At 36.2% G+C, this 24,576-nt stretch overlaps 1 protein-coding gene across 2 annotated transcripts in view; it reads right to left on the bottom strand.

Annotated features, from left to right (window-relative positions):
- EXOC2 (exocyst complex component 2) overlaps positions 1-24,576 on the bottom strand; it is a 201,365-nt gene that overhangs the window by 143,046 nt on the left and 33,743 nt on the right. For both annotated transcript variants that reach the window (XR_010598715.1, XM_065584883.1), the window contains exons 5-6: positions 18,223-18,336; positions 14,054-14,178 (exon numbers count right to left, since the gene is read on the bottom strand). Coding sequence is in view for 1 of the 2 variants with exons in the window: in XM_065584883.1 (XP_065440955.1) it covers positions 14,054-14,178; positions 18,223-18,336 (239 nt within the window). In the remaining variant the exon portion in view is untranslated. The remainder of the gene's footprint in view (positions 1-14,053; positions 14,179-18,222; positions 18,337-24,576) is intronic.

The raw sequence follows: 24,576 nt of genomic DNA, 5'->3' as shown, positions 1-24,576 counted from the left end.
TCTTGCTGGGGAACAAATGAACAGATTACTGTCTGCTTGTGTACAGCCAGTGGGGCAGAGGCCTGTGCCTGCAAGGCGCTGGAAGAGAACCTTGAGGAGCTGGAATGGATCCTGTCTCAGAGTCCTGACCCTGACATCCACCAGAGGAACCAACCGCACCAAGCACAGAGAAGCTCTTATTATTTTTTCCTTCTCCCTCAGCAAAGATGATGTGACTGTCTTCTAACATGTAGAAGTATTTCCAAGCTGGAAGTCATTCAGGCAAAAAAAGGACCTGTGTTTTGCAAATACTGCCAAATGAAATATTCATTTCCAAATGCCACCAGAATGACCATACACATCCTAGCATGCATGAAATATCCTGCAGACATTAAAAGTGGAAATGAAGGTCAAGAAGAAGAGTGTGAGATAGACAACACGGACATTGGTTGCATTTGCAACAACCATTCTTGATCCAGAAGTCCTGCTTCTGTGACATCTTCATCTGGAAGTGTTGTACACTCAGTTTCAACTCTTCAATCATCAGGAAAACACAGGCATCTGAACCAACGATATCCAAAAGATTCCCAACAATGATTGTATGCAGTGTAGTTGTAGCTATGTCGGTCCCAGGATATTAGAGAGACAAGGTAGGTGGGGTGTTAACAGACCATTCTATGTTGAATGGTTCCTTACAATATGTGCTAACTACTTATGGTAAAAAAAATCTTTTCCACCTTGCATTCTGCTGTGAGGCTGGGAGTTCCTTTCCCAGACCTGAAGAAGACCTTTGTGTGGCTCAAAAGCTTGTCTCTCTCACCAACACAAGTTGGTCCAATAAAAGATATTACCTCCCAACAATGACTTAATTTATAGACAAGATGACACCTGAATATCAACAAAAAATACTGATGAAGCAAGAGTGACATATGCTTCTGGTATTCCAGTGTCAGTCATTGAAAAAAACAGTTATTGGCAGGCAGCATTTAAATTATTAAGACCATCATACCAGTTACCAAGCAAACATTCTTTGAGCAAGCCTCTTCTACAGTCAGAATATGAACATGCAATTAAACCTGTGCAAGAAAAAAAAAAAATCAATGAAGCACTTTGTCTGGCAGTACTTACATATGGGTAGACAAATGTAGGGGTGGAAGGGGAAGGAATCATAAACTTTGTAATAACACCACTTTAGGAGAAAACAGACAAACTGCAAAGTATATTAGGAGAGAAATATGTGAAGTACTAGAGAAGAGTGGAAATGGGAAAGTATTTGCTCCACTGACTGACAATGCCAGTAATATGAAAGTAGAATGGGACAACATAATGGACAAATATCCCCATATAACTATAAAAGAATATGTTTTTTAATGCCTAAACCTGCTTATTAATGATTTCATGCAGTTGTGCACATTGGAAGAGATCTAAGTAAAAGAAATTATAAAATGTGACAACTACTCATATTCTTTAAGAAGAAGCAAGAAGAAAAGTATTGTAAAAATAAAATGGTAACACTGCACCTGTCTAACAAAACAAGATGGGAATTGTGGGGATGTCATTTGAAAATGTATTAAAACAAAGAAGCTCTTCAAGAAAGAGTGATGACTGAAGATCTTAAAAGTGTACAACACACTGTACTTGATGAGGATACCTTCTGGGTTCACCTGCAGAACACTCTGAAGATTCTGCAGCCAACTGCTTCTTCAATCACTGTATCTGAATCAGACAAAGCACTTCTGTCGGACATTCCTCAAGTTATGACAAAGATAAAGTCAACTGTATTGAAAATCTAAGCTCATCTCCACATACAAGTCAGGAAGATGTAAAAGTGAAGGACTTTATACGCAGATGGGAAGAATTCTGCTGTAAACCAATATATGCTACTGTAAATCACTTAGATCCAAGATTCAAAGGTAGTTATGTTAGTGATGATAACATTGTTACATCACTTGACTGGATTACTAAACAAGCTACACATTTAGGATTAGATTTTGGAAAAGCAGAAGAACATAAGAATGGCCATACTGGGTCAGAGCAAAGGTCCATCTAGCCCAGTATCCTGTCTGCTGACAGTGGCCAATGCCAGGTGCCCCAGAGGAGTGAACCTAACAGGTAATGATCAAGTGATCTCTCTTCTGCCATCCATCTCCACCCTCTGACAAACAGAGGCTAGGGACACCATTCCTTACCCATCCTGGCTAATAGCCATTAATGGACTTAACTAGATAAATTCATGGAGGTTCTCTTTTAAACCCTGTTATAGTCCTAGCCTTCACAACCTCCTCAGGCAAGGAGTTCCACAGGTTGACTGTGCGCTGTGTGAAGCATTTTCAAATGTTGCAGAATACAGAACCTCTTCAGGTATTTGGTCCCAGAGTGCAATCTGGGAATCTGCCAAGCACATTGCTCCTACAAAATGGTGGCTAGGCCTCTGTACAGCACAACCATTGACTCCTTTTGCTTCTCATCTGCTTCAGATTCCTCCATCTTCTGAAGCATGAGAAAAAGACACTAGTCAATGTTTGGAAATATACACACAAACTCAAGAAACACGATAACATGTGAAAGAGTTTGTTTCACGCCATGCATATCCTCAGTTTAATGAAATAGATGAAGATCATAGTGGAAGTTCAGAATCAGAAGTTGTTAATTTTTGAGAGAGAGATTCTGATTAGAAAAGTTACAAGAAAAAACTTGAGCTATGGTAGCATTTCCAAGAGTAAATTGATAACTAAACTCTTTAAGTTATACTTATTTATAAAATGGCTAGATTTGCCTACAAATGAGACACACTATATATAATGATAATGCACTATTAAAGAGTTTAATGTTCACTATAAAATCTGGATATATACCCATATTTACTGCAGGTCCTTAATGTTGTACTGTGTTAACTACACTATAATAAATATGTATAAATTAGGGCTGTCAATTAATCGCAGTTAACTCATGCGATTAACTCAAAAAAATTGCAATTAATCGTACTGTTAAGCAGCAGAATATCAATTGAAATTTATTAAAATGTGTGGATGTTTTTCTACATTTTCAAATATATCAATTTCAATTACAACACAGAATACAAAGTGTACAGTGCTCACTTTATATTATTTTTATTACAAATATTTGCACTGTAAAAATGATAAAATAAATAGTATTTTTCAGTTCACCTCATACAAGTACTGAAGTGCAATCTCTTTATCATGAAAATGCAAGTTACAAATGTAGGATTTAGAGCCTACAAGTCCACTCAGTTCTACTTCTTGTTCAGCCAATCCCTAAGAGAAACAAATCTGTTTACATTTACAGGAGATAATGCTGCCCGCTTCTCAATTTCAATGTCACTTGAAAGTGAGACCAGGCATTCGAATGGCACTGTTGTAGCTGACGTCGCAAAATATTTATGTGCCAGATGTGCTAAAGATTCATATGCCTCTTCATGCTTCGGCCACTGTTCCAGAGGACATACTTCCATGCTGATGACACACGCGTTAATTAAATTTGTGACTGAACAACTTGGGAGAGAATTGTATGTGCCCTGCTGTTTTACTTGCATTCTGCCATATATTTCATGTTATAGCACTCTCAGATGGTGACCCAGCACACATTGTTCGTTTTAAGAACACTTTCACTGCAAATTTGACAAAATGCAAAGAAGATACCAATGTGAAATTTTTAAGATAATTACAGCACTCGACCCAAGATTTAAGAATCTGAAGTGCCTGCCAAAATCTAATCAGGACGAGGTGTGGAGCATGCTTTCAGAAATCTTAAAAAAGCAAGACTGATGTGGAAAGTACAGAACCCAAACAACCAAAAAAGAAAATCAAACTTCTGCTGGTGGCATCTGGGTCTGATGATGAAAGTGAACATGTGTTGGTCCGCATTGCTTTGGACTGTTACCAAGCAGGACCCGTCATCAGCATGAACGCATGTCCTCTGGAATGGTGGTTGAAGTATCAAGGGACGTCTGAATCTTTAGCACATCTGCCATGTAAATATCTTGCGGCACTGGCTACAACAGTGCCATGCAAACACCTATTCTCGCTTTCAGGTGACATTGTAAACAATAAGCAGGCAGCATTATCTTCTGCAAATGTAAAAAACTTGTTTATCTGAGCGATTGGCTGAACAAGAAGTAGGACTGAGTGGACTTGTAAGCTCTAAAGTTTATTTCTGAATGCAGGGTATTTTTGTACATAATTCTACATTTGTAAGTTCAACTTTCATGATAAAGAGATTACACTACAGTACTTGTATGAGGTGAATTGAAAAATACTATTTATTTTGTTTTTTTACAGTGCAAATATTTGTAATAAAAAATAAAGTGAGCACTATATACTTTGTATTGTGTTGTAAACGAAATCACTATATCTGAAAATGTAGAAAGCATCCAAAATATTTAAATAAATGGTATCCTATTATTAACAGCATGATTAATCACAATTAATTTTTAATCGTGCAATTAATCATGATTAATTTTTTTAATCACTTGACAACCCTAATATAAATATGTTCATTTTTAGCACTTTTTCTCTAGAAACATGAGTTTCTTTTGTATCAGCTTTATAACATCAGATCTCAATTTACATACTATTTCTAGTCCTACGGATAACCTTCCTTTTTGTGTACAAGTCAACAATGTTGATGCTTTCTATTTTCAATATTTTAATTCCTCCTCCCCTCCCCCATATTTTAGAGAGATGTCAACAGGCAAAAAATACACAAATATCTCAGCGTGCAGCTCCATCTCTATTACTATGTATATTTGTCATTATTCAAATACAAAGAATTTATACTTATTTACTTCATAAATGTAACTAGCAGTAATCTATATGTGCTAATTAAATTATACATAATACATTTCTCACTCTTAAAGAAGCAAAGTTTCATTTTGATAAGCAAGTAACTACTGCAGATATTTCAATTTTTTCCAAAATTTCTGTTTTTCAACCACCCTCCCCATATGTTTTTTTTCTATGCCTTCACAACATCCAGAAATTTTATATCTCTAGACTCAGCCACACAAACCATATGCTTGGTTAGGACCACGGCTTACCATATCTGAGCATCAGCTGGAACATTGTTAGTGCTCTGATAAAAAGTTTGCAGTTATTGGGGCAAGGAGAGACTGAATCTAGGCATTTCAACCACAGCTGAAGAGTTCAAAGACAGTTATCTTTGCCAGAAAAACAAGTGATAGTTTAATCTGGCAACTACACTGCAATAGGCTTTCTAGTAATTTAATATTTAATATTAGGAAAGAGATGGTTTAATACTTTGTTACAGCTTTGCAGAACCAGGCAATTTAAATTTGCAAGTCAATCTTTAACATACACACTATTTTTAATACCAATTTGTTCAAAAACTATGGGTGAAATTTTCAAAAGCAGCTCAGCATTGCTCTAACTCTGCTCCCACTGAAGTCAATAGAAGTTTTACCATTGGTTTCCAAAAGGAGCAGAAGTAGACCAAAACTGAGAGCTTTTGCACAGAAACTTAGTTAATTTTTTTTTAAAGTGTCTGGAACACATCAAACCAAAAAACAAACAACTAAGGAAGACAGTCTGATTCAGCAGAGCATAGTTCTGAAGGCCCTGGGCATAGTATCCATTAAGCCTCTGGCACCAAAGTATACTAAGGAATAGGAAAAACTAAAATGTAAAATGTAAACACACTTTCCAGAATAAATGGAAACCCAAATGTCCATGGATTTCATGTCAGAAAGATGAAATGATCTGTGTAATTTGGAGAAAACCTGAAAAGCTTTTGATAAGGGCATGCCCCCTATGAGAAGTGTAAAGTCTTCAGAATGGATCCCAGATATGTATATGACTGTTCTACTGATCATCTGAAATGTACAGAAGTGTGTCACTTTGTCCTCAAGAAGCTATTACTAGATTGCTCCATAAAATGCTAAAAGATCTATAAATTAGCAATGTGGTGTACTGTCACTTACAGTGTCACTAAATACGATTTCATTTTCAGAAATATTGAAATATTTTGCAACTTGAAGGAAAAACATGGCCTTAATCTCGAATCATATTGCATTAACATCCAAAACATTGCCAAACTAACTACTGAAAAAATATGTTGGACCTCAAAAAGCATGAGATTTTGAAATAATGTTGGATTGTGTTTAATTATCTTTTGTTTTTTTGAGCTTTTTCATGCTTTTCCCCACAACCACAAGGGCAAGAAAAAATATGTATTTATTTATTAAAGTAGAGAGTCTCAAATAATAACCTGACTCCAGGGCCTGGGGTTTTAAGAAAAACACAAACTACTGTAAGACTTATAATAAAATTTCAAAACTTGGTAACAATGCATCCACGTAGGAAGAAAGTTTATATAAGCAACAGCAAAGTCTCTTAGGGAAGTGTGTCAGAAATGTATATTAAAAGCTAGGTTTATTACTCCGCTGAATGAGCCACAGAAAAAATCCGCAGCTGAGCAATTCTGGTTATGTCAAGTTTTACAGAATAGGAAAAGTTATACTCTCTTTAGTGACCCGGTGAACTTGGGATCTCAGACATCTCAAGATATCACATAAGGCATAAAAGCAGCTTTACAAGTTGTGCAGATAAGGACAAGAAGAGTTTGAATCAAAATTGAAATAACAACATGAATTTAAACTATGTAGTGGAGACTATGGGCTTTCAAACGACATGTAGGTCATAGTTAGACAAGATATGTTTCTTTTTGTGCACAGCACCAACCACAACCTTCAGCTTTATATTCTGGTCTAATAAAAGATTATCTATAGCTTAAACAATTGAAAAATAAAATTTGAAAATGGGATTCAAAATAAACTCTAAGTCATAAAACATGACAGTAACTTCAAACTGTCTCTGGTGAGTTTAAGGTAATTACCAGATATTTTGGAGGAATCGACCAAGTGTTCAGGATTGATCTTCAGGCCAGAGCTCTGAAGGCTGTCACCAGCTTAGAAGACATTAAGTCAGAGGCTGACGCAGATCAAATATGGATCATTCTTAAGGCGCTTAAGACATGCACAGTTTTGGGCACATGTATTTCAGCATGGATTCAACCACCATTCCAACTGAAGTCTCTCTTATTTTTAAAGGAGAAATCTCTTGTTTGATACTTTGCAAAACCTAGGAAGTGCTATGCTGGACTTGCAGCAATGAAAAACAAGTCTGTCCCATATGTCAGGAAGCTTAACTCTAGGATGGTACATTTGACAGAATAAACATTTCTGGGGTTTTAAAGGCAAAGCTGCATTAAGTAAATCAATCAGTCAATCAGATGTATCATCTTGAAGCTGCTTTTGAATATATGTATGCCAGATTCACTAGGCTGTAGCAACCACCACTCAACATGGTTTTAACCTTTGGCTCAACATGATGACCTAACGGTCAAAAAGAATTGGCCCATTGTGGAAATGTAAATGTATATATTGACAACCTGCTATTTCATTGGGTATTGTGCAAAGAAGAGGAGGAGAGTGTCCAAGATGTTGGTTTTATCTGAAATGACACCTGATTACCATCAAATCCACAACAAATTACAATGCATATGCATGTTTAATTAAAAGCTTTTAACTATCAGACCACCTGCCTTTCAGAATACACTGTTATGAATAATCTGCAATGAATTTAATAAAAACAAGTCCCCCTGTCTCCCCCCACAAGAAAGTACTCCAGTACTTGACGTAGATACTAGTGAAGCGTCCTCTTACTCTGTACACTGCCCAGCACAATGTGGCCCCAATCTTGGTTGACCTTTAAGTGCTACCATAAAAATAAATAAATAAATAATAGATGGTTTACACCCTTGCCAGGCTATTCTCTACTACCTTGGTGTGGGACCAAGAACAAAATATTCTTTTACATAATCACAAAGAGCACTCAAATGAAGGGACTAGACTAGTGCTATTCTGTATGAACAGTTCTACATTTCAAGTCAGATGGATATTGTCCATAATATTATTTGAAGTACTAGGATATTTATTTGGATTTAAAATGCATTATTATATGGTCTCACTTCTGACTCTCAGTCTAATATGCTTCTGCTCAGCCAGTGTGAATTTATATTACAGTGAGGCCAAAACTTAATATACAAGACCTAGTGCCTGACACACTAAAAACAAGAGAATAATAATGAGTAACCTGGGACAGTAGACCAAAGCAAAGCAAGCAGAATGCAAAGAATGCTACTGACATTAGACAATAACAGCAGCAACAATATTTAATTTACTTCTGAATGAAACCACAGCATGAAAATTTGACAAATGGGTTTTCTTGTAAGACAACCAAATTTGAAAGTTTGGCTGCCCATGGACAAGTAGGCAGAACATTTCCCCTTCCAGTACATGTTTTTAAGCTCTTAACTGTATAATTCCATCCCAAAATTGGATTGATGAATAAAAACTATTGAAAATGCAGGACCTTAGAATGAATGTGTCATGTCAAACACATCTGTTGCATTACTAGCGTGCTGTGAAAATACGCACAACGTACTTGGATAGCTTCAGATTGTCCAACAGGAAGGAACATTTATATGGCAGGCAAACATCAGTTGTTAGTTTCCCAAGACCCCAGACTGAGTCAGAACTGAATGACTATGTAGTGGTTTCTTTTGTTTTGGAGAAACTGGATTAAGCAGTAGTAATACCACACCATAAGTTTCCTGACACTGGGCCAAATGGTGGGTTGTGGCTGTGTCCATTCCAAATCAAGGCTGGGGAGAGCAAAGGAGGGCATGATGTGGTCTGCAAACCACACTTTGCACTCACCTGAGATTGGAATCATTCTGCTCTGGGCCTGTCACTAGGTGCAAGTTAAAGTAGCCTAAATGCTGCTCTAACTCGTTCAGCAACCAAGGATCCATTATGGACAACAGGGTTCACCAGGGCACAGAGATGCCCTGGCCACGCTCACTTTCCCTTGGCCACACCCTGATTTAGCGATGGGAGAAGGGGGAATTATGCCACCCAAGGATCCCTCTACTCTACTGGGTTCTTCCAAGGGCTAATTAAACCAGTTTTTCAGCAGAATTGCACTAGATGAGCTGTGCAAAGCTGCCCTACTCAGTGTCATAATCTCAAACTATAATTTATTTTAGAATTTTTCAACATATCCAAAAGGCAGGAAGAAAGATAACTGGTAATGTGACTGTCACACACTTGAAAATTCAGGTAATTTAGTAAATGCAAATGTGTATTTCTCTAATCTGTACTTAATTAAAAAGAAATCTTGCAGTGTAAAGATTCTAAAAAGTTCATTTTAAAATATATATTAGATTACTATCTGTCTAGAATCTTTTATGGCGGTATGTGGTCTGTCAAAGGCAATACGATGAAAGGAACAGTAGCCCTGTTTGGAATGCTACTTTCTAGGTTACCATTAGTATTATGGGAAATAAACCAGCTACATAACTGATGCTGACAAATGGGTCAAGTCGAGGTGAGCCTTGTTCCCCTCAGCTCAGTTTACAGCCTCCTTTCACTGACAAAGCAAACTTCCTGTTGAACATCTCCTCTATAGTAAAGTTACTGTCAAACTGTCAGCCAAGCTAACGGACAAAGAGACATGGGGATCTGATAAGGCATTCTTATTTTCCAGGAAATTAAACCAAATAACAATATGTCCGGCCTACTTGACCTCTTATTTTCTTAGTAAACACTTTCCAAATTGCACAATGTAATGAGCATCTTTTGGTACAACTCTTTATGTTTTTCACTTATTTATTTTTTGTAAAGATACATTGAAATTGATGTAAAGATTTCATCAGTTTTGACAGTCTACTTAATAAATCTGGATCCAATCTTTCAAGCCCTTACTAACAGGAGCAGTCACACATAAATCTGTGAATAACTGTAGGCAAGATCCGGCCCTTTATCTTAAAAAAAACTGTTAAAAATGTAAGCTTAAAAATGTACAAATATATTTGTTCTTCCACTTTATAGTTAAACGAAAATACAAAACACCTGGAGTCAGGTGACATAGCATTCTATTTCTCAATAAAATTTTACTATGAAATGTGGTGATTTCTTAATACTGTAGATTTCACAACAAATTAAGGAGTTCAAGAAAACGAAGCAAAAATGACTATTGATTAGGAAAGACCAATTTAAGAACTAGAAGTAGGTTGCTTTGTTAAACAGAAAAAAGGTGGACATGGTAATAGTTCACAAATAATTGAGAGGAGTAAACAAAGAGTGGAAAAAAATTGTTTGGGGATAATATAGGGGTACTGGGATAAAACTGATGTAGGCTATCATGGAATGCCTCCTGTGGGGAGGCTATTCCACAATCTAATGGATTTCCTGTCAGGAAGTGGAGGAAATTCAATAAACACAGGACATTTAGACTGTATTGGCAGGAGAGATGGACTAGATGTGATCTAATATGTATTTTCTCTCTCTAGTTCATGTGATACTTTGACAGCTGTATAGTTTAACAGCTATTTAGTGAAGCAGTTTGCAGAATCAAGCTTATATTCTTTATTAAGGATTATGTTGAAGCCACATTTCAGCTTTAAAATATCAGCTGTCTCTGATGTAGCTCAGTTTAAAAACAAAAAGACGTGTCTAGAATTTAAAGGAGGAAAAATATTACATGGAAATTCCACTGTACTTGCATGGGAAGACATCACCAGCATTATAACTCCCTATGCAAATTAATACTGTATAACCTACAACATCAACAAATAATAATAAACTCCTACATTTAAGTGTAATGGGGCTCTGTAATTGAATATAAACAACTCTGATGAAGAGATTGGGTTGAAATGTTCCATGCCAGATCTCTGACTCAGGCTGAATGTTTTTGGAAACTTTCAGCCAAAAGTTTCAGCCATTTCTGAGAATGAGGCTAGAGAAAAATAAATTGTTTTGCCCATGTTAAAAGATTCTGGTAACCTTCTCTTTGAGAAACTCAAGAGCCCCCATGCTTTGGTGCAGGAACTTGAAATTTGGTCAAAGGGTAGCCTGTCACAGATGTGTCTTTTGCCATCCCTGTTAAATCCACCCATCATTGGGCCAAGTTATATGCCTTTGAAAATTTTGCAATTTGTACATGCTCATAAATACATGCTAGAATTTAGTAGCTAAAATTTCCATTCTTGGCATGTTCCTGCTCAGGCCAGCAGGGGGCTGAGCAGGATTATCCCTGCAATTGCAACTTTGGGATGCTGCAGGCTGTTTTGGATTCTGGTCAGGAAATGGAACTGAAAGCCGGGAGACTCTCTCTCCTGAACTCTGAATGCCCTCCCCTACTGATGCCAAGGTGGTGTATAGGGAGTTGCCTGATTTGAATGCAGGGAGACAAGAGCCAAACCTACCAGGAGTAGAGTGGGACAAGGAGTGTGATAAGGAGGAAAGAGACTGGAAGCTGATCGGGGTGGGAGAGTAAGACTGGGTATTGGGATGGTGGTAGATTGGTACTGACTGGACAATGAAACTGGGACCCAGGTTGGAGGAAGGAGAAAGATGAAGGCAAAACAGATCTGATGAGAAACCAGGATGCGGGGGAAGAACTGGGAGTGGCTGCATAAAGAGACTGGGTCAAGGAACAGCAGCAGACTGGTGACAGACTAGATGAGGAGCCAATGGTGACGGGAAACATGGGGAGGGAGGGTGAATGAACGCTGAGGAAAGGGAATAGACTATAACTAATGCCGGACGGAATTTTTCAGCCAAATCTTTTAGTGAAAAATGCAGATTTGGTGTCACAAACAGTCTGCAGACTTGTGTCAGTTTTACCAAATTGTTTAGCTTGGGGAAGGAGGGGACGACAACTAAAAATATTTAAAAAAAATGTTTTGACATTTTTTAAACAAAATGTTTTGATTTTTTTGGTTCAAAACAACTTTGTTTCAAAATTTCATTTTTTTTAAAATCAAACGTTTACATATAGTCAAAATCAAAATGAAATTATTTTGTCAAAAGGAAATGTTTTGTTCTGCCTTAAGTGAAATTTATTTTTGATTGTTCGAAAATGCCAGCAAATCAAAAACTAGTTATTCCCATAGCTCTAATTGTGTCCTCCCCAAGAATTAGTTTTAGAAATCAAATACAAAACGCCCTCCAATTCTAATGCTACAGGTCTGAATGCAAGGAGGAGATTCAAAGCCTTAAAGATGTTAATTTTCAACAGCATCAGCATCACGGTCATTCTTCTCCTCTTAATGATTTTTTTTTTATTCACTGTTTACACTGGCACAAACTACAAGTCTGTTTCCTTTTAAATGCTCATTAGGGGTCTCTGGGAGGAAGACTCAAACCACGTCACTGATCATAGGCACAAAGTGACACCAAGATCTACAGTACTCTTCTATTTTCAATTCATAGTGCTTATAATACAAAAGCAGCTGCACTAAGACTTTTTTTTAAGATGGGGGGATATGCCCCTAAAATGAACAGAAATGAAAGCACAGAATTAGTTCAGCTAAAACACTCTGAATGAAGCTACTGGAAAGCTGCAGAATGCCAGCTGAAAAATGCAGAAAGGTATTATGCTAGCAACTATTTTTGTATTCAAGCAGACACTTTTTAAAATGAAATAAATGGTGCTTTGCAATTTTCCTTTTGTTTGGCTAATATTTGTAAAATTAACTTGTAGCTTGGCTGGCTCTCTGGCCTCTTAATCTCTTATGAGGCTGGTCTTACAGAGCATAGATTCACAAGGAAGGGACAAGAGAAACAACTGCAGACGAGTTTTTTGGTCTTACTGAAAAGACACACACTTTATAATAATGCATTCCAAATCCCCACCCAGCCTTCATAAGTCAGAGAAAAGAGAATTCCCAAAATAATCTTCCAAGAGGTCACATGCAGAGTTACCACATATCCATTAGGACTACTTTTTTGTTGTTGTTGTTGTTGGAAAAGTGTGTCATGAACTGTAGTGGAGTATATTTTGATATTATATTATCTCTACAGCAAAAAGAATTTGGGTGTAATCATAGGGATTTAAAGTCAAATTTTCACATTAACTCATAGATTTAGGATTATTTACAAATTAGGATTTCAGATTTGCCCAGGTGATTTCGGATTACTGAAAAAAAAATAAAACATGGTCTATCAGCATTTTTCATGTAAGAAAATGTCTGTTACAGCCGTTGGAAGTAACAAGCCCTCTAAAATGCCATTTCAGCATATTCTTTCCTATTCCACTTTTGTCTGCAACTATTAAACATCTATGGCAGTTACTAGATCTATAAACACAGTAACGGACCATAAATGTTCCACAAGCACAGTGTCACATTTCTGTGATGCACTTCCTAAAGAGAACGAGATCCCTCCCCACCTCTAAAAGCTATTGAAAGCTATAACCGTGGTCATTAGAACCACTGCAAAGGTAACTAGAACCTGACCAGCAGTACTAGGATCTTTTAAAATGATAGTAGTAATGATACTACTCTATTTTTCTCCACTTAGTTACATCACTCAAACCTGCCACCAAAAGATTTTGTCTCATCAGAATTTCTCATCTCTTATTAAAATAGACTTAGGCCAAGATTTTCTACTGACAGTGATTTAGGAGTGCTCAGATTTGCATGCTCATCTTGCAACACCTTAAAGGGCCCTTACTTTTCAGCGGTTGGATGGGCTCAATGAAAATAATGCCTCTCTATCAAATTGGTCGCCCCAAAATTGAGAGACTAGAGTTCTTTTTGAAATTCTTGGCCTGATTTCTCAAGTCAGAACTTACTGTACACTGGTAACCATTTCAATCTAAATTCAGGATGAGACATCACAGCACCAAGACTATTTTCCTAAAGTCTGAAATTTATCTTCTTTCTGTCAGCTCTGGTTTAGTATGTTTTTCTTGCTCTTCTGGATTTTGTTAGATTATTTCATACTGTGGATTATGCAATCTTCCTGGAATATCTTTGATACCTAGCAGGTTTTTTGGTGCCCATCTTTCACTGATTAGTACATCTAGCTGGCCAGTCCCATCTTGCAACCTTGATCATTTGGAATTTTAGGTTAGACAATCTATTTTCCTTCTTCATACTTTTTTACTTTGAAATGAGTAAATTAAAATAGATTTTCTATACGAATATTTGATTTTTCTTTTAGATTGCTGATGTTCATTAATCAATTTACCTGACAGGGCATCTTGTGCTTCAAAAAAAGTGCTGAGACCTCCTTTCACATATGCTAGACTCCCCTCATTTTTCTTGTTTGCCTGCTTCTTCAGATTCATGACTGCCATTTTGAGCTGATCAAAACTGAAATTAAGCAAAGAAGAAACACTGTCGTTGATACAATGAAAAGGGATTGATACAATAAAAGTCATGTATTAAAATTTAGCACACAAGACATGGTAATTTACAGTATTTTATCATATCACAGAGTATTAGACAAGGGAGAGATTCATTAGGTTATCTACTACATATTCCTGCCAACGAAGAATTGTTCTTCATGTTACATTTCTAGAGTTCTGAACAATCTAGTTGTCCCAAATGAGGGGCTTCCATCACTTCTCTTAGAAGAGATTTTCCACTACGTAGGTTTCGCAGTCAGGAAGTCTTGCCTGATACTGATCCTAAGTTTTCCCTTTCTAAATTTCACCCTATTGCGCCAAGCTATATCCACTTGCACTGTACCATCCTACATAATTACCTGCTTTTACCTCTTTTCTTCTGTGTACATCTAGCCAAACAATGTACATTTAACTCTTTTAAACTTAATCCCATTCACTTTTTGTTTTTAATTTCCGAAGTCACTCAAAATTTACCAACATCTTCTTGATAATGAGGTCCCGAATTAAATGCAATTTTGCATCAAAGCCTTTGAGAAAAACACATTCCTGTTCCATTCCTTTATGCTTTTGCACATGCAGCCTACTGGGCTTTTTGCTACTATACTGCATTGCATATTCATGTCTAACTAGTTGTCCAGTGTCGCTCCTATAGTAGATATATTTCCATATTACTGCTCCTCAGTACTCCTAGATTTTTTATCCGTTTTTGCTTTAATGAAATTTTTAAATTGGAAATTTAGTTTCAACTAGCTTTGATTATTTTCAAAGTATAATATCTGTAATTCATGATTAACCACTACACATATACTATTTGTTGCTTGTATTCAGGGAGAAGTTATCACAAGTTAGGTTACTTAATTAGCCACCATTAGTAAGCATAGAAATACCAAATTATAATTAGAAAAAAGTGTGATTTTTCAAAGATATTTCAAAAAATTTTAAACAATGACTGCTCAAGAAGATAGTGAGGGATGGAAATTAAAAAATCCACCACTGAGGATACACTTAACACAATAGTACCAAAACCTCTGTCAGTTTAAAAGCGTTAGTAAAAGATTTGTTGAAAGAACAAACTAAAAACTAACTAATTTGAGCTCAGTCAGTCAGAAAGTGATCCCCACCTGCTGTGAGACAGGAAAGCACTGGTGCACTGTGCAAAGGCATTTCCCTTTATACAGGGATGATGTCACAATGTTTTGCTTTATTTCCCGTTTCCATTTGCTGGTCGGAAATCATATTACTCACTGTCTGAAATGGCCTATTTGGTGTACAATAAGAACTTCTTACTAGCAGCACTTTCAGACTGCTGGGCTCAACAAAATCAGTACTGCTCTCTTTTAACTAATGTTTCCCTGTTAGCTGATAAATTAATATGAAGTCTGAAGAGTTTGTTTATACTTGTTATGATGTTCTGTCAGGAAAATAATTTTAGGGTGAAAAAAACTGAATTTCCTTCAAGGAAAAAACATACATGAGCTAACCAAAACATCAAAGTTCCACACATTCAGAGTTCCTGCTACCTGGGGTTAAATAAAGGGTAGGGACATTAAGGATATGCTGTGCTCTTCTGAAAAAAACAACACAACAGCACAAGTAAGGTAAGTGGGGGCCAAAATAATGACACCTAGTAGTTATACAGTGCTTTTCATCAATACATTTTAAAGCATTTTACAAAACGGGATGAGTATTCTCTCCACTTTAGAGTTGAAGAAACTGAGGTACAGACAGGACAAGGCTAAAATTTTGAAAAACCTTAAATGACATAGCAAGTTACATCCCACTGACTTTCAGTGGGACTTAATCGTCACTTTGGCATTTTTGAAAATTTTATCCTAACTAGCTTGCCCAAGGTTACACAACAAAGTAGTAGCAAAGTTAGGAACAGGCGTCAGGAGTCCCAAACCCCAACCTCGTGCCCCACCATTTCTATGTCAATGAAAGCCTACTCAGTGGAATCTTTTTACATTTTTCTTTCAGTATTAGCTCATGGCATGGATCTGTCCTTAATTATGTCTATCCTTCTTAATTAACTCTTAAATCTTCTAGTTCTCATTTATGTACTTGTTCTATCAAACACACCCCAATAGCTTCCTAGTACTGAATATCTGAAACTCTGATGTTCTGCTCCACCTGGGTAACGTCTTCTTCGTCCCATGTTTTTGAAATTTCTAGCCTTGGGAAAATAGTTAAAGATCCAGCAGATTCAGAATTATCCTTAATCCACAACTTTGTCTGTTAATCTATAATCACCTCTGAATCATCATCAAATCATATCTATCATTCAAGTCTTCCTTGCTGTTACTAGTCTGAAAAAATATTTGCATCTTTGCCACTTTAAATTTTCAGTTTTCCTTCACTTTGCCCTACCCTTGTTCCTTGTTTATACTTATGATGAGTTGGTTCAGCAAACATGCAAACAGAAAGTGCTTTCCATTTAAAAATAAATCAATACAAAATAAAGGTGCACTCTGCCCCCATTGCATTGGCTTGAACAGAAATATCTATGAATTATGGCTTCAGTCCAGAGCAATGGACCCAATGCAAAAAACAGCTTAATGGGATAAGCAAATAAAGAAAGCTATACAACAATAATTTGTACTTCACAAGAACGGTTTTGTAGAAAGTTGTGACAAATTATTTTCCAAAGATAGATTCCATGTCTTGAGTTAACATGCCATTTTAATATGAGGTTTCACACATGAATGCATCACTAGGCACTGATCCAACAAAACAATGTGAAACAGTTAAGAAAGTAAGTCTATGTCAAGCTACGTTGTTGTCTATGTAGTTATTTATGTTTTCAACTCATGGACAGCAGCATCTTTCTCAACAGCCACAATTTCAGTATTTTATTCATCGACATACTGTTTTATTGGAGAGTTGATTATGGATTTATTCTGTTGCTTACATTCCAGTTAAATCCTGGTAAACCAAAAGATAGATTCCTGGTCCTGTTAACAGTTCCTGAATGGTAACCACAAAGATCTATTTTAGGGTTCAAGTCTGCAATCTTTACAATGAGTGGTCCGACTGAGTTACTATTCACTGTAAGTAAAGATGCCAGAATCAGGCTCATAGAGCTTAGACAACTAATGAAAAGTCATTTTAGTAATTTTTCCTCCCAACTACTTTTATTTCAAATACACTCTTCTTCTTACACATGTATTGGAACATACTGTTCCCTTGCTATTGGAGCAGCTCTTTTGTCTTATAATTAGAGATCTTTCAGTCATAGTTTCAATTCAGGCGTAAATGAAAAGTATTCTATGCCCATCTAAACAACTGTGTGCTTTTCATTTAAAGTGGTCATAGCCTTCTTGGATCCTGGTAAACTGAACACGTTCTACCACTAAAATGCAAGAGAAAATTACTACACCAAATGAAGTCTTTATTTCAATACCTGGTTTCAAGCTAATATCATTACAAGAATATTAAAGTTCACATTTTTTTAAACAGTGCTCCATCCTCCATTAAATCTACTGTAGTCAAAAATTGCAGAATTGTGCATGTTCAGTTGCTTATGCAAAAGTGTATGTACATAATGTATCCATGTAACTACAATGATCCCATGACTGACCAAAATTCTATTGAAATCAGGAAAAATTTTCCATTAATTTCAATGGGTTTTGAATTAGGCGGTTATGTGAGCAAGTTCTGTGTACACAATTCTGAAGGTTTGCACACAAGCAAAAGCTAGAAGTTGTTCTTCCTAAGCATTATCATGGAGTCATTGGCAAAAATTTCCAAAAATTCACCCCATGAATCTCACTGGAGGGTCCTACCTTTTTCTATTACCGCATTTCACATGCCTGCTGATTAAAAGCCTTACTGGTTTGTACTGCGTGTCTGTACATTGCCTACCACAATGGGGCCCAAATCGGACTAGGGCCTCTGGACATTACTGCAGTACAAACATTTCTTCCACTACTACCACCATTGATATCTCTGATGCTCAGTAACAATACAAATACTGTCGGATGTTTTAAAAACATTGTTATTGTCCACAAACCTTGTTGTTGAATGGTTTTCTATCAAATACCATGCAGCGGAGAAGTTTTCACTAGTGAAATCGGCACTCATCCCAGGAAACAGTGCCTCCAAATCCTTCTGGGGAAATCTGCCTCTGAAAAAGGCAAATAATTTATAAAGTAAAGTGTTTACTGCCAAAAGGTTATAAGAAAAATTACCACATAAAACAACAGCTCATGTACCATTCTTCAAATCATGACACTAAGTAGTAACAGAATAAAAACACAGAACTGTAACAACCTAACAAAATAAATCTGGTACTAATGGTTCTAGGGTAAACCCAACACATCTAGGAAAGAGGCAATTGAAATTAAAATGGTACATTATTTTTGGATTTTACTAATGTACATGGGAGTAGTAGATTAAAATGGTGCTACACACAACAGCTGCAATTCTAACAGTAAATAGTATCACCATGAACATTCTTTACAACTAAAGGTGTTACTTCCTTTTTTAACTTTAAAATATCTGAATACTATAATTTGCATTTAGAAATCTATGTACATTTGTTGATGCAAATTTTTTTTTCTTGAAAAAGAATGCATACATCAATTTATACGGCCTTTAAAATATTTATGTTTAGTAAAAGGATTACTCAAATTAAATGAAGACTGTGCGCTATGAAGGCAAGCAGAAACTCATCTTCTTATTTCAAACTCTCTCATAATGCAATAAAACGTACAAAATGAATACTTATCAACTAACCCCAGAAAAGTGGGAGCAAAGCTCACCTTTTGCTGTAAGTCTTTTAAGCCCTTTATTTTTTTCAATATCAGTATTTAGATAATACAGTGACTGGTGGTCCCTAAGGGCCTGATCCAACTCCCATTTAAGTCTATGGCAATGTCTCTCTCTCACACCTTGTGTGTGTCCAGTATGTATAAACACACAGTGTAGATATGTATACATGAATGAGTATATACTGCAGATATTCAATCTCACGTAGAAATCTCAATTTCACGTAGAAAAATAAAGTAGAAAAAACTTTTTATATTCATTTTAAAATAAATTAAGACTTTTGCTTATACTTACAAAAGTATGGAAAATTCATACGTAATGTTAAAACTTTCAACAGGTAATAAGCACCATAAGACTAAACTGTGTAGCATTAAAAATGGTGAAAGTTGTGAAATTACACTGATCTTTTTAACCCCAAAAAGTGAATTTCTAGACTTGAAGTTTGCACCAGAATCTAACATACTTTAAATGTGGATGGCGGATAGATTTCCCTTTGTATGTGTAAAATAATGTCTTTTGAATTTCATAAAAATCTTTCCATTTCATCCACCATCCACATTTGTTAGAAATGCTCCATTTACTTGATCTTATCTGTATACAAAACATTTTAATTCATTTATTTTCATTTACAAAACAGGGCCAGACTGTCACAAGTTTCAGCCTAAAGGGAACACAGACTCACAAAGTTATGAACCAATGGGAAAAAGAAGTTTCAATATGTCTGATTGGTAGTATAAAAATAATCTGAATTCATGGGTGTATTGTCTAATGCACAATTTATTTATTTTTTAAAAACACAGAAAGTAGAAGGTTAGAAAGAAACTTCCTTTATATTCAGGTTATTTCATTTGAGGGGCTTTTTGTTTAATTTTTAGGGAGGAGGTTAACCTTCCTTTGAAGCATCTGGTACTGGCCACTGCAAATTATAGTATATTGTCCTAGAAAGACCGCAGACCTGATATTACGATTCCCACATTCGTATGAAAAATCGTGAACACTGAGTATCTTTCAAGTTGGCTTAATCTATTAAGAGGTGAATCCTGGACTCTATGTCAACCCAAGTAAAGGAGATTGGTGCAGAGGGATGGAATACTCTCTGTAGGCAGCCAATGAAACAGTAGCAAAATGGCCCCACAACAGCGTTAGGCGACAGTAGCCAAGTCACTATTGCAACTCATCTCCTTCCCCCTGCTCAGTGCATATTTACATCATTTATTCTAAAATCAAAGAACTTTAAAATCAAACCCATTTTTCTCCCATTCATAAAAGACATGTTCACAATTTGTCAAAAATTCCCAAATCAAAAAAAAAAAAAAAAATCACCGGAGACATTCACCATTCCCAGTTCTCTACTCACAGCTGCATCCAACCATCAGAAACTAATTCAAACTCTGCCAAAAAAATGTAAAAACTGTTGTCGAAAAATGAAGTAATAAATGCAGACACAGAACCTGAAATAAAATCCTCTCTGAGGCGTATGACCTAGACAAACTGCTGCTAGACTGTGCAACACACACTACAAACAAAAAACAAACTTGCAGGACCTTGCACTTAAAATTAAACTGGCAAGACCAAAAGGAAAATTAAGAAGACAGTGAACATACATATTTAATATCTTCTCCAACAGCCTGCTGTATCAACAGCAATGTCACTGGAAATGAAAATTACAATGAGAAAGGTATTTTAAAAACAAACTATTGGTAAACATATTTCAAAGAGGCAAGAGGACTACAAAACCTGCTTCCAGGATGAACTGTTCTAACACATATATTTTAAAAATATGCTGAAAAGCAAAATGCAGATTAAAATGAACTAGTGAATCCAAGATAGGTATTTTTTAAAAGAGTTGAGAATTGCAAAGAAACGAAGTTATCTTTGCTCCACCACACTTTACATCTTGAGGATTATTAACACCAGGAGTTGCAAAGGACACCACCCTTTTGCCCAGAAAATGTTTGCCAGTGGCACCCTCTACTGAATTAAAACAACTAGGATTGTCTAAATTATTTGTTATTATTTAAGTGGTGTGGGGGAGAGAGACAACATGAGAAATGGAAAGAAGGGGGGGGGGGGGAATAGAGATTGCATACAACATGGTCCAAATTAGTTTTCTCTACCTTTGGTGAAAGAATTATGTGGAGTACAAAAATCCATATGTGCATGCAGTGAGACTCATTACAGTACTGATAGGATTATGGATTTTGTGGATGCTAATTGTACTGACTGGGAAATGCTGATGGTCAGGTGTACTTGACAGTAGCTCAGTGTTATAAGTCTTCAAACAGGAAGGACACTCCAGGATAAGAATTTTTACAGTGGGATTATCACTGAGTGCCTATTAACCAACAAAATGTACAGGATCATTATAATACAATATAGTGCTCACAAAATACATAAATGTACAGCCCTTGTGGTCAAACAATAATCTAGCTAAAGATTCATCTTTCAATGGCCAAGAAAAAGAGTCAAACTAGACATTCAAGTACTGTATCATCTCTTAATGCATGCATTTAACAACACATAGGGAAAACAGGATTTATTCATGTGCATCAAAGTAGATGCACACCTTCTGAGAGTGTATCAGAGACAGATATCTGACTAAAAATGAACCAAAAAAACCTCTCAGAGACAATACTTATTACTGCAAAATATTATCAACATCTCCCTTTATATCATTCACAAAACCAAACAAACATAGATACTGCTAATATAACTCTTAGCATTTATTTCAATGTACTGTACTCCCTCCAGTTAGTCTGTTCAGGCTTAAAAAAAAAAAACAAGTCCTGCAAATTGGTTTGTACACACAATAATCAAAGAGCCTGAAGAAACTTTAAAAGTTAAGTTGCATTTTAGTTTATTTTAGTGTGACATTTGGCCACTTTCAAAAATTCTAGAGGATTTTTTGTTTGAAATGTTTATTTACTTATTTTGGATTATAAATTAGATACATACATAGACAACACCACACAAATATGGATAAGACATAGACACTACATATACCTCTACTGGGAATGAGATCTTTCTTTCTTTCCTAAGTGAGGAAAGTAGCAGTGATGACAGCAGCACATTGTGTGGGGAACATCACATAGGAACATAAAGTGAGATCATGTTGGCACCATATGAAAGCGTCAAACACCATTATGCATCTTATTTACCATTAAATCTATATAAAAAGAGAGACAGTGAGAAATAACTTCAAATGCTTTGGTCATTGGGCAGCTATAATGACATAATTAACATCCACACACCATTGTAGAGGAGATCACTAGGATTGGGCCTGTTGGACTTTGTCATTATAGAAGATGATGGGAGGCGGGTCAGCCTTCTTTGATGACCCACAACTTTGATATCTATCAAGGGGGAGAAAATCCCAAAGTCCTTCAATGAAGGTAAGGATTTTGTTATCAAGGCTCTTTATTCCTATTGAAACACCTAATTTGAAAATAGTCTTTTTTTTTTTTTTTTTACACAGTGGTTGGACTACTTGGGTTGAAGTGTTTTAAAAATAAAACCATTACAATTTCACACAGTTTATATTCTAATCTTAACTACAACAAAAGTTAGACTTGGATTTGAGCCATCATCTACACCCCACTTCCCTCAAGTGTGCTGGAAGCAAGCTCCTAACTTCTCATAGTGCTATACAGGTCCTTGCTCCCTGTTAAAATGTATATTCATACATTCAAGATTGAAAATATGTCAAATACAGTTAATGTCATTTATGCCGCATCTGCCAAGCAATCCCAATGTTATTGCATACTGCAAGAACAATGTCCACCTAATTTTATTCTAATTTCATGTACCTAGGCCCATACAAACTCTTCTTGCAAATTCTGTTACCAAGTTTGTGCATGCACAGACACACAGATTATTATTATCTATAATAACCACAGAAGTCAATCAAGATCAGAGTAGGCTCTCGGTAAATATAACAAGTAACTGTCACTGCCTCTAACTTAAACAAAGACACAACAAGTAAGTGGAACAACAATTGGTGGCAATGCGTACTAATGAACATAGCTAGTCTATTTATACAACTTAATGCTTCTTTGTCATTTTTAGGGGGTTTATTATAAAGATATTTTTTACGAAGTATTAGCTATCCAGTCGTAGATTTTTCAGTGTACATAACAATATAAACCCATTTAGAAACTAAAATCAGGCCCGAAAACTGGATACAGTCACCAAAAGGTAACTTGAACTAGATTCCAGAGGACTTTATAGGTCAAGAGGAGCAACTTAAAATAAACACAGATTCTGAATGTCAACCAGCATAAACAAGCTAAAACTAGAGTTATTGTATGAGCTTGCTCTGTCTGGTATCAGTCAGACTCCTAGAAGCAGGATTTTGTACCAGCTGTACTCTGTTAATCGTGCATGCAGAGAGACCAGCAAAAAGGACACTGGAGTAGACTAAACAGGACAAATCCAAAGTGTTAACAAGGACCTCTGCAATAGCAGGAGAGAGGCAATGACTCACTCTGGCAAAATTTGACATAGGGATGGTCCCAGCAGAGACAAGATATTGAAATGTCAGAACAGCTTCTAATCATAGGAGAATTCTGTAAGAGAGACTCAGTGGAAGACTGTAAGAAAAGTAGGTTGCTAAAACTGATGGCTCAATATCACAAAGTGTAACTAAAATGTTACAATATTTTTACAGCATAATAATACACGGCTACTTATATAGCACTTTTCATCTGTAGATCTCATAACTTGTATAACTGAATGCGGCAGTTTACAAAACCGACAGTAGAAAAATTTAAACTTCCATTGTCTATCTGCTGCTGTAAATTTCAATTAGCCAAGTTCAATGTTGAAGTTATCCACTGAAACAGTCTTCTCTCATATCACAATAGAAAACTGACACACTCCATTAGGTGGCAGTGTAAGATCAGTCTGTTACATCTTCCCGGCTGAAAAGTTTCAGAAGCGGGCCGTGGGAAGATGCAAGTATCTGTATTGAGTGGGTGGATACAGAGCTAATGTGGAATGTACTTAGCATGTCAACAATTGCTTTCATGTACGAGACTGATCCACAGTGACGACCTATGCAGCATGCAAAACAACAAACATTATTCCAAGAGAATTTCTAACCAAACTAGATACAGTTAGGTCTGATTGCAGTTGTTGCTTTGCAGTTGCATTCATTTTCATGGTCTGGAAAAGGTTACAAGGAAAAAAACTGAAGTACACACTACCTTGTTCAGCTGTTTTGACTAGGTATATCTATTGATATAGCAAGTAATCATTCAAAACAAGTTGTCTGTAGGTCTGAATTTCATTAACATTTCTTCCATTGTTATCATGAAGTAGATATTGCAAATTCTTTTCTTTTTCTGTTTTAAAATTCTAGGTATTAAATCATTAACCTACCAATCTGTTCTTGTACAAATTTTAAATAGTAAAATCAAACATACTTCACCACCATCCCTTTTTAATTAGTATTTTTATGTTACTTTTCCCTGTTTTCCAGCTCTAGGTCACTTGGTACCTCTTCTTCTGCTGGGTTTCTGGCTGCATTTCAATAATATCATAGCCAGCAGCACACCTTGGAAAAAAATCAGATCTACTTTAAATTTCAAGCCACCAA

This window comes from Chrysemys picta, chromosome 2 (assembly GCF_011386835.1).
Source record: "Chrysemys picta bellii isolate R12L10 chromosome 2, ASM1138683v2, whole genome shotgun sequence".
Classification (NCBI taxonomy): Eukaryota; Metazoa; Chordata; order Testudines; family Emydidae; genus Chrysemys; species Chrysemys picta.
Note: the sequence above shows the minus strand (reverse complement) of the source record. Positions and strands in the feature narration are given on the sequence as shown.